The sequence below is a fragment of the Callorhinus ursinus genome, unplaced genomic scaffold (genome assembly GCF_003265705.2).
Source record: "Callorhinus ursinus isolate GAN/ISIS: 27379988/994484 unplaced genomic scaffold, GSC_fseal_2.0 scaffold18, whole genome shotgun sequence".
Classification (NCBI taxonomy): domain Eukaryota; kingdom Metazoa; phylum Chordata; class Mammalia; order Carnivora; family Otariidae; genus Callorhinus; species Callorhinus ursinus.
The window spans coordinates 5751563-5763017 of record NW_027397080.1 but is presented as its reverse complement, the minus strand read 5'-3'; the positions used below and the strand labels follow the sequence as shown (position 1 = coordinate 5763017).

Here is an 11455-nt window from a genome sequence, read left to right as displayed (position 1 = left end):
CTATTGTGGACATTCTGCTATAAACTTTGGTGTGCACATGCCCCTTCGGATCACTACATTTGTAACTTTGGAGTAAATACCCAGTAGTGCAATTGCTAGGTTGTAGGGTAGCTCTATTTTCACACAAATAAGCTCTTTTACATTTGGTAATTCTATATTGTTCTTTTATCATCTCTAAATTATATTTATGTTCTACTCCCCCATAAAATGTTATCCAAATAATTTTTGTTTCAAAAACTTTTTATTGTTTAATCATGATAAAAGTATTATTAAGGGAATTAAAAAAAATCCTGTAATTGTATAAGCTCTCTGTATTAGAATTCTGAGTTGAGTAATCATTACAATTATCTTTAATATACATCTGCTCAAAATGGCAGGATTATAAATTTTGATAATAAATATAAAAGGTAAAATTTTACTGGAAATGCATCTCTCAGTGAGATGGATGGGGCTTCCCCACCAATTAATGAATGTACCTAAATGACTATTTCTTGCTGCTAGATTAACAGGGTTCAGTTTCAATTTTCTCTTTTCATAGATACAGTGCCAAGAAATCCTACTCACATAAATAGATGGGAATGCTGGTAATTTTGTTACAGAAATGTCAGTGGGGCGCCTGGGTGGCTCAGTTAAGTGTCTGCCTTCAGCTCACGTCAAGATCCTGGGGTCCTGGGATTGAGCCCCGCACAGGGCTCCCTTCTTGCAGGAAGCCTGCTTCTCCCTCTCCCACTCCCCCTGCTTGTGTTCCCTTTCCCGCTGTGTCTCTCTGTCAAATAAATAATTAAAATCTTAAAAAAAAGATGTCAATCAATTCTTTGGTTTCCTTCTGAGTGATATGCCAAAAGTCAAACAGTGTTCCTTCTCCGCTGACAGTTCAATTAGGTCTACTACTAATTCTGTTGAAGGCAAAAAACAAAAAACAAAACGGAAACAATCTGTCTAGCAAAAGAATTTATCCTGTCATTAGCGTCCTTCACTTTCTAAAGTGATTTTTAATTATACTGATTACTTTCTCTCAGAGGCATTTAGGAAGAGTTGGGAAGTTGGAGATGTTAATTTCAACACATCTTTAGCATTACAATATTAACTGTAATTTAAATATATTTTAGTTGCAGCTGCAGATTTAGCTCAATTTATTGTAAATAATAATTATGCAAATTAGCAACGCCAGTCTCTTTGACAAACCAATTAACCAAATTAGACTTTCCTTGGTGAGAAAAATTTTCCCTTTTCACGTCAAATAAATGTGTTAACAGGTGTTCCCCTGACTACATTTCACTTCTCAATTCCAAGATAAACATGGCACCAGGCTTTGACTTGAGTTTGTCCTTAGAGAAAGTAAGGCGCTTTCAGTTCAGCTGTTTTTAACCTATGCTTTCCTTGCTTCGCTCCAGAACACTATCTCAGGCAAAATGCCACCTCCACCTTCACTTGGGGTGGCAGAGGCGACGTCTTCAAACGAACATCTCGTCACTACCGCCCACTCTCCAACAGGCCTGCACTCAGAACACCCCAATGCGGGCCAAAATACTACACTTTTAATACCAAGTCTCGCTCCTAGCTATCCCTTTAGCCCTAAGGTATCCCGGGCGTGGACACGGGTCGAAGTCAGCCCCTCCGCCGTGCTTCCCGGCCACCTCAGGGCGGGAGCGGCGGCCCGGTCTGCGTCAGCCCCCGCTTGGTCCGGACTACCAGTGGGCTCGCCCTGGCCGGGAAAGCCAGCGCAAGCCCGGGACCGAAAGACGCGCCTGCCGCTCGGGAGAAAGCGAGAGCTTTCTTGACCCAGGAGGGAGGCCGGAACCCTCGGCGGGAACCAGGCGTGGCGCGGAGGGAGGGGGAAGAAAGCTGGTGTCACACAGGTCAGCGTGATCGGACCGCGCCACCGAGCTGGGGCCGGCTGAGGCCGGAACTCGGCGTAAGGACTTCGGCCCACCTCGGGCCGGAAGTGGAGAAGGCGCGATGGTCCTTTTCCGGCAGAAAGTAGGAGGTCCTGGGGGCGTCGCCATGGGGAAGAGTGTTGGTGTAACACTGCGGGCTGCGCGGAGGGGGTGGGATGGAGGCGGGTGTCGGTGTAGGGGCCCTCGGAAGGGACGGATATCGCTGTGGCACTGCGGGGACGCTCTGAGGGGACTGGTGTCGGTGTGGCACTGGTGCACGCTGAAGGAGCCGGCGGAACCGGGTGGCCATGGGGATGTGGGCATCGCTGGACGCGATGTGGGAGATGCCAGCCGAGAAGCGTATCTTCGGGGCTGTGCTGCTCTTCTCCTGGACAGTGTATCTTTGGGAGACCTTCCTAGCACAGCGGCAGGTGAGCCTAGACAGGGCCCACCCGACCCCGACACCTGGGCAGCCCAGGCCAGCGTCGATCTCGACCCCGGGTCCCTGGATGATTGCTGTGGCCCCAGCACCCGCTTCGACCCCGGGGGTCCCTGCGAGGCCTCCTAACTTGGCCCGATGGCGGGCTTGGCCTTGAGGGTATCTCGTGCCTCTGGGAGATGTTCCGCAACGTGATCCTGGGACCCAGGCGGGTTAGGGCCTGGTGAAACGGAAAGCAGGGCTGCCGCCTGGTCAGACTTGAGCTCTGGCCCACAGCTTTCTCAGGCCCCTCAAAAGGAAGGCAGGCAGGCAAATTTTTGGTAATTTTGTCATAGAAATGTCAGTCGGGGCGCTTGGGTGGCTCAGTCGTTAAGCGTCTGCCTTCAGCTCGGGTATTGATCCCGGGGTCCTGGGATTGAGCCCCGCATAGGGCTCAAAAGGAAGAGGCAAAATTTTTAGAATCACAACTTCCCCATGACATTCGTGTAATCATGCGCAACCCCGGGGTTAGGAAACCCTTTTCTGAAAATATAAAGACTTCACAGTCCTTCCTGAACTTTTTTTCTAAAAAAATAAGGATACAGTATGTCGTTTTGCCCAAAGAGCAGTATTTTCTTCTTTTAGTTAAAAACGTCTTTATTATTGTTTAAGCATTTAGAACTGTGAAGCAGGAAGTGAAAGTTACTTAATAACAAATTTCTGGAGATAATCATAATGAACAGCCCTCTGGGTTAGAGATCTGAACTTTTAAATGAGATTTTAAGTTTGTGTCCTTTATTGCAATCTCTCACTGCTGATTTGCTTTACCTACACTCTTCTGTGTTGTCACAGAATTGTGTCAACCATGATGGTTATTTATGAGAGCCTTTCTCTTTTTAACTGCTGGAACTCTTTTTCTTGAGCATTACAGCCATTTTCCTCTGCAAATTTCTTCTCAGATTACATTCTGCTTGAATATATTGAAATTTTTAGTTTTTCGTCAATGTCTGAGTTGTATCTTAATCTCTTCTTTTAGTCCAGAATCTTTATTTACTTATTTTTAAATAATCTTTTGAGTCATTTTGTTTGTCTTTTTTTAAGTAATCTCTGTGCCCAACTCAGAACCCCAGGATCAAGAGTCACATGCTCTACCAACTGAGCCCGCCAGGTGCCCTTAGCCCAAGTGTATAGCACTGGGTTCTCTGACACGGATATGTTTGGCTAACTTCATGAGGACAGAACCTTGAGGGCCTAGAGAAGATCCTTTGCATAAAGTAAACACACAGTATATACTGTCGAAATTGGGGATGAGATATTGAACATCTGTCTTTAATGATAAGCCCAATTACAGTAACTACTTTTCAGTAATGTCTCCTTTACTCTCTTATGCGTTGAAGTACTGCTTTTATTGAGGGTCTGGTAAAGTGCCCAACAATATATAGAGAAGCCATGTGTCATAAAACCATTGCAGGAGATGCTGTCCATTATATTTAGTTTTTGTGCCCTGTATTATGTCCCATGGGCTGAAATTACTGTTTAGGATTTGGTGTGATGATAGAGTTTGTCTTTCTTGAAGACCTGATCTGTTTCTATTTGTCATTCCTCAAATTTCCCTTAATTTGGTTTCTAGGACCACGTTTAATAACTAGTCACAATATCTGTTAATACTTACGGCTAGCATATTTGCTTCCTTCTCCTTTCCATGAATTTGTTTTCTAAATTATATAGGATGTATGTTTTACTTGGAGTGAGTGGTACCCTTTGTGATGTACCATTTTGGTTTACATATGCAGACTGAAGTGCGATGCCCCTGATTTTAATTTTACCTAGTCAGCTAGCTGCAGCTTCTCGTTCTGCTTTTACTTTCCTGAATCAATTGTTTTAGTGATCAATGCACTTGATTAAATGCAGTATTATGTATAAATAAAGCAAATTCAGTAGGCTATACAATAAATGCTATAAGCCACTCAGTGTTTGATCATAAATGACGACTGTAATAAAAAATGAGTTGGTTTGACTCTCTCAAAGTGTTTTCTTCAAAATATTTCAGAGACGGATATATAAAACAACAACTCGTGTACCACCAGAGTTAGGACAGATCATGGATTCAGAAACCTTTGAGAAATCCCGACTGTATCAGCTGGATAAAAGTACTTTCAGCTTCTGGTCGGGACTCTATTCAGAGATTGAAGGCACTGTGAGTAATTTACTTCTTGGAGAGACTATCAAATTGTTTAATACTTTGTAATGTTTGTTTTCATCTTGTATTTTTGTAACACAAAAGAGGGTGCCATATCTACAAATCCCAGAATGCTTTCTTAACCTTTGTCATCAATAGTAATGGGTGTAGAGCAAAAGAGGCTGAAACGTAATTGTCTGGGAGTTGAAAACTGGTGTATGATAACTGTCATAGGTCAGGTGTGAAAAACAACCTTGCGTTGTTAAGTTATTCTTATAGCAGTCCCTCCTCGTCTTCCTGCCTCTTTTAAAAATTTTTTTATTTTTTTTAATTTTTAAAAATATTTTATTTATTTATCTGACAGAGAGATACAGCGAGAGAGGGAACACAAGCAGGGGGAGTGGGAGAGGGAGAAGCAGGCTTCCCGCTGAGCAGGGAGCCCGATGCGGGGCTGGATCCCAGGACCCTGGGATCATGACCCGAGCTGAAGGCAGACGCTTAACGACTGAGCCACCCAGGCGCTCCCCCCCCCTTTTTTTTAAACTACCAGTTCCTCCTCCTGTTCCTGTCTCTCTCTTTTTTTTTTAATATTTATTTAAGTAATCTCTACACCCAACATGGGGCTCAAACTCACCACCCCAAGATCAAGTGTCACTCGCTCCACCAACTGAGCCCATCAGGCGCCCCTCAGAATGGTTTCTTTCTTTCTTTCTTATTTTCTTTCTTTCTTTTTTTAAAATTTTATTTATTTATTTGAGAGAGAGAATGAGCACAAGCAGGGGGAGTGGTAGAGGGAGAGGGAGAAACAGACTTCTTGCTGAGCAGGGAGTCTGACCCAGGGCTCCATCCCAGGACCCCAGGATCAGGACCTGAGCCAAAGACAGACACTTAACTGACTGAGCCACCCAGGCGTTCCCTTCCTGCCTCTATTTTTTTTTTTTTTTAAGATTTTTATTTATTTGAGAGAGAGAGAGAGAGCACGCGTGCACACGCAAGCATGAGTAGGGGCAGGGCAGGGGCAGAGGGAGAGGGAGAAGCTGACTCCCTGCTGAGAAGGGTCCCCCTTCCTGCCTCTATCTTAACTCTGACTGTCCTCCACATTGGAGCCAAAGGAATTCTGAAGCACAGGTCTGATCATGGTATTCTCCTATATAAAACCTAACACTGGCTCACTGTTTCCTTCAGGGTGGAGCCCATATTTTTCATATGGATTTTTGAGGTCCTTTTTTTTTTTTTAAGATTTTATTTATTTATTTGACAGAGAGAGACACAGTGAGAGAGGGAACACAAGCAGGGGGAGTGGGAGAGGGAGAAGCAGGCTTCCCGTGGAGCAGGGAGCCTGATGCAGGGCTTGATCCCAGGATGCTGGCATCATGAAATGAGCTGAAGGCAGACGCCCAACGACTGAGCTACCCAGGCGCCCCTTTGAGGTCCTTTTTGACCTGGCCATTGCTTACTTCAGCTTCATCTTTTTATTCCTTCCCCCAAATTCTTTCCCCTTCTTTTTTGTCCATCTCATACCCAGCATGGTTTCCTGTGACTTCAAGTCTTTTCACATGCTGGTATCTTCTAGTGGTGCCCACCTCTTCAAGTCCACTCTCACTGGAAGCTGATTAATCCCCACTCTTCCTATTAGGTTCCAGCTGAGACATCATCTCTTCTAAGAAATAGTTTGAAACTTCCCCTGTCCCTCAGAATTGAATAAGGTATTATCCTATCATTATTCCTATCAGAGTACTTATCACATTCTATTGAATTATCCTGTTGACAGGCTGGGAGTTCCTTAAAGAAAGGATACTTTAAGGTTTTGTAATCTTTTGATACCTAGTGCCTGGTATAAAATAAGCATATAATCCGTATTTATTGAGTGAAACAGGTGACAAATCTTTTTTACTTAGTAAAACAAACCCAGTCTTACCCCCATGCCAAAAGAAGAAAGGCTCTATAGTGTAGAGCAGTGTTCTCAGTCTTTTTTTCATGATCGACTCTGGCCCCTGGCCCTGTATAATTTTAGATTTTTTTTTTTTTTTTTAAGTAGGCTCCATGCCCAGCATGGGGCTTGAACTCACGACCCTGAGATTGAGCGTTGCATGCTCTACCAACTGAGCCAGCCAGGTACATCTAGACATTTTTTTCTTAATCACCCCTCCGTGAAATTTCAATACCACAGATATATTATATATCTCTTTCTGAACTGCAGGTCACCACTTCTGTGCCTCAGTTTTCTCCTCTTAAAATTGTGTGGCAATGGGGCGCCTGGGTGGCTCAGTTGGTTAAGCGCCTGCCTTCAGCTCAGGTCATGATCCTAGGGTCCTGGGATCGAGCCCTGCATAGGACTCCTTGCTTGGCGGGGAGTCTGCTTCTCCCTCTCCCTCTGCCTGCCACTCCCCCTGCTTGTGCTCTCTCTCTCTCTCTGACAAACAAACATAAAATCTTAAAAAAAAAAATTGTGTGGTAATAATTTCTCATTTATAGTGTTGTTGAGAGGATTAAATGAGTTAATATATGTAAAATGATTAGAACAGTGCCTGATCATTGTAAGTGCTCTGTAAGTGTTGGCTATTATTATTTTTATCATCATGATCATGATTATCATCACCCTTCCTCCATAACTCTCTTAGATCTCCTAGTATCACTAAGAGGAAGATTCATATTGAAAGTAAATGAGATCAGCTACCGCAACTGTTTCATCAGTTAAAGAGAAAAAACCAGCTGTTCATGGCTTTGTTAAGTAATAAAAACTTTGTCTAGCTAGTCACAAAATTTTCCTTGACAGTTATGAACTAGTATGGTTAGAACCAAATCTTAGAAGACTTTCCCATTTCCTCAGGATGATGAAAAAGTAACAAAGAGTTAAGAAGAAAAGTTAAATCTTCGTGTTTTAGAAAAATTAGTAAATGATCTGAAAAAATTGCCTTGGTTTTTGGCATACATAGCAATTGCTAGTAATTAGTCTTTTCAGTATTGATTTTTTCCCCCAATATTGATTTTTTAATTATATTTTTACTAGTCCAAGCCTATTTTAGTTACTGAGACACTGAAGATTAGTATTGAAACCTGATGCTTTCCAACCAAGCCAGGAAAGGTAGCTTTATTGTGGATTATATTTGGCTTTGGTTAATTTATCTGAAGCATTTCTTCTGTTAGGGTCCAAGCAGGAAATCAGCCTTTACAGAGAGTTGGAAGTAGAGGCGGTGAATTTAGACACCATCCTCTTTCCTCACTAATGTTTGATTCTGTGATATTCTTTGGCTTACCCCGCACAGGACCTTTATAAGAAAAACAGGCAAAATATTTTCAATCTCCTTGGTTATCACTAGTAAACAGTTCCTGGAAAGATGGGCAGTAGCTTGGTGGTTACGGTTGGTGAGCATGGGGATGGCTTAGTTTGTTCTAGGAGAGGACAGAGGCAGGGAGAACACATAGAATGAGAGCTTCGTAGTGTGCTGTAGCTCTAACCAGAAGCAGTACTGGTTTGTACTGGGCTAAAGCTGGGGATAGTAATTGTCACCATCATCATCATCATATGGGTAGTAGTGATTTTCATTTCATATATTGTTTTTATATTTATCATTTTGTTTGATGTTTACAAGAGTGCTTGGATTTATGAACGAGAAAGCAAAGGCTTAGAGAAATTAAATGGCTAGTCTATTTAATGGCCAATGACATTAATAAGTGGTAGAACTGGGTTTCAAACTCTGCTCTTCTGAGTCTTTAAAATTATATTGAAGAAACCATTCTTTTTTTTTTTTAAGATTTTATTTATTTATTTGACAGAGACACAGCGAGAGAGGCAACATGCAAGCAGGGGGAGTGGGAGAGGGAGAAGCAGGCTTCCCGCGGAGCAGGGAGCCTGATGCGGGGCTCGAACCCAGGACCCTGAGATCATGATCTGAGCCGAAGGCAAACGCTTAACAACTGAGCCACCCAGGCGCCCCGGAGAAACCAATCTTTTTTTTTTTTTTTTTTAATTTATTTATTTATTTTAGAGAGAGAGAGGGAGAGAATCCTCAAGCAGACTCCCCACTGAACCCGGATCCCAATGTGGGGCTTGATCCCAGGACCCTAAGATCATGACCTGAGCCAAAACCAAGAGTTGGACCTTAACTGACTGAGCCACCCAGGTGCCCTGAAGAAACATTAAAACTCCAGGGACATGGGCGCCTGGGTGGCTCAGTTGGTTGGGCGGCTACTTTTGGCTCAGGTCATGATCCTGGAGTCCCGGGATCGGGTCCCGCATCGGGCTCCCTGCTCGGCGGGGAGTCTGCTTCTCCCTCTGACCCTCTTCCCTCTCGTGCTCTCTATGTCTCATTCTCTCTCTCTCAAATAAATAAATAAAATCTTTAAAAAAAAAAATAAAACTCCAGGGACCACATCATAAATGTGCTACATTTATCCTTGGGGAATTAGTAGCTATATTTATCACAGGAAGCATTTTCTGTTACTTTGAAATCCTGTTCTGTTTGAAAACAAGTTCATTAATTCCTATTTTATCTTGATTAGAATTAATAGGTTTTTATCTTTTGGTCACAAAGAACAAGTGCAAAGATTAAGTTAGACTTTTTTTTTTTTTTGCCTCCTTTTTTCTACCTGAGGGAACATAAGTGGAGGCCTTATTTGACTAATTATAGGTGCCCCTGTTCACACAAATGTGACAGAGGACCCACAGAGAAGATGTCCAGCCTTTCTGAGACAGACTTTCCTCATAGCTCACAGATGTTAGTGAAGACCCGTCAGGAAGTGGAATGGCTGGGCAGTCGAGGAGGGCAGTGTAGAAAAGTTCAAATTGTTGTTTCTCTAATTTCTACGCATTTCTGAGTGAGCACCTTAGCCTTTTTGAGCTTCATTTTTTTCCTCTTTAAGATGAGAAGTCGAGGGGCGCCTGGTTGGGTCAGTCTGTTAAACGTCTGCTTTTGGCTCCAGTCATTATCCCAGGGTCCTGGGATTGAGCCCTGCATTGGGCTCCCTGCTCAGCAGGGAGCCTGCTTCTCCCTCTCCGTCTGCTGCTCCCCCTGCTTGTGCTCTCTCTCTGTCAAATAAAATCTTTAAAAAAAAAAGATGAGAAGTCAATACATATTAAACCACGTCTCACGTGATTTGTGGTAAGGACTAGGTGAGCGAGACCATGTCAATGAAGCAGTTAATACAGTGCTCAATACATAGCAGTGACTTCAACCTCTCTGAGTTTCAATTGCTTCTTCTGTAAAGTAGAGATGACTATATGCCGTGCCTGATTTTCAAGACTCTAGTGAAATCGTATATGTAAAAGTATTGGACTTGTTTTTGTTGGGTTCATTAGTTCTAAGACATCTCCAGCAGCATGCTCAGTGAGATTATCAATAGAAACTTTACTGTTTACTGGGCTTTATATTTCATTCCCCAAAGTATACTAAATAAGGCTTGCAACAGCAGTTTCCAAAAGCATTCATAGATGCATTCAAAGTTCATATTAAAGCTACCCTTGATACATACTTAAAAGCTGGACTTTTAATAATAGGTGTTTCAGCCTTTCACCAGAAGACTTATAAATCCTTAATTTTGCATTATATATTAGTTTTGAGAATAGGCTGAAAGAAGTGCTATCTCAAGTCAATTAGTTCAAGTGGAGCATATACCATACAGTGGTGCCAAAGCATGTCTTTTGGGGAAACAGGGTTTATATCCAAGATTGAGTTAGGTGCAGAAGAATGGAAATAGCTGGACGTAGTGTTAAGGAAGCCTTTAAGACAGCAGTTTATTAAACCAATTATTTTCAGACTTCGGTGTACATCGTTTTACCTGGGGACTGCTGGGCTCCACTTTCAGTTTCTGATTCAGTGGCTCTGGGGTGGAGCCTGAGTATTTGCATTTCTAACACATTCCCAGGTGATGCTGCTGCTGCTATACAGAGACCATATTTGAGATCCATGGCATTAAACCAAGCCAGCATACAGGAAAACATCTAAAAGATGGATAGCACCAAGTATGCTTGAGATTATGGGGAACAGGAACCATCAGGTACTGCTGATGAGAGTGTAATTTGGTATAAACACTGTAGAGAAAGAACAAGCTGATAATATACCGAATAAAGTTAACGGATCACCATGGATGGATCTAAAAATTTGTAGAGTGTAAAAAGTAAGTTGTAGAATGATAAGTACAATATGATGTCATTTACATGTAATCTTAAAAAGCATATATAAATCACTATAGTATTTATGGATACATATACAAAAATGGAAAGTAGATTGGAAGGCTACCCATGAAATATCTAATAGTGTCCAAACTCCTCAAAACCACAAGGAACCATGTGTGAACCAATGAGAAAACTGTGCTTCTAACCAAGGAGTGTGATTGATCATTGTGTTCCTGAAGCTCCACAGAAAGGAAAAATAAATTGATTCCTTTTGAGTTCCATAAATTTAATATCTTTTGGGGGAAGTTGTGTTTTAGAAGCATGTATTCTTTTCAGATTTTAAGACCAGCTCACTCATTCGAACGTCATGGTGATTTGGTGAATATCTTTATTCACTTTATCTGCCCAAGACAAAGGGTGGTGCTGGAAAGGGGGCCTCCTCCTATGAAACCCTGATTCCTACCGCAGGACTCACCTTTTCATTACCTGGGGAAAGCACAGATACCCCATTCTGTCTCTCAGTTTGGTAAGTGGACCTGACTCTCCACCTACACTGATACTAATACTTTGTCCTGATTGAAAGAGGCTGTTTCCTTTCAAGGAAAAGCCACTTAGGAAGCCACATAGCCTGGTTCACATTCCATTTATATTGCTTATCAGGTGTGGGATTCTGGACAAATTGCTTACTTTTTCTCTAAGCTCATTTCCTGATTCATAAAGCCTTTGTTGTGGTTTTTGGCAAGTTGTTTTTTTTCCCTCCAGCTTTATAGAGATATAATTCACATACCATACTAATTTATCCATATAAAATGTATAGTCAAGGGGCACCTGAGTGGTGCAGTTGGTTGAGCATCCGACTCTTGGTT

At 42.4% G+C, this 11455-nt stretch overlaps 1 protein-coding gene across 4 annotated transcripts in view; it reads left to right on the top strand.

Annotated features, from left to right (window-relative positions):
* Positions 1–2043: 2043 nt before the first annotated feature.
* The window catches only part of ZMPSTE24 (zinc metallopeptidase STE24), a 47996-nt gene continuing 38584 nt past the window's right edge, over positions 2044–11455 (top strand). For 2 of the 4 annotated variants that reach the window (XM_073902829.1, XM_025856598.2), the window contains exons 1-2: positions 2046–2308; positions 4346–4492. In XM_073902829.1, the coding sequence (XP_073758930.1) occupies positions 2186–2308; positions 4346–4492 (270 nt within the window). In that variant the 5' untranslated portion in view covers positions 2046–2185. Of the gene's footprint in view, positions 2309–4345; positions 4493–11455 lie in introns of all 4 variants that reach the window. The other 2 variants (XM_025856599.2, XM_025856597.2) reach the window with 2 other exon arrangements.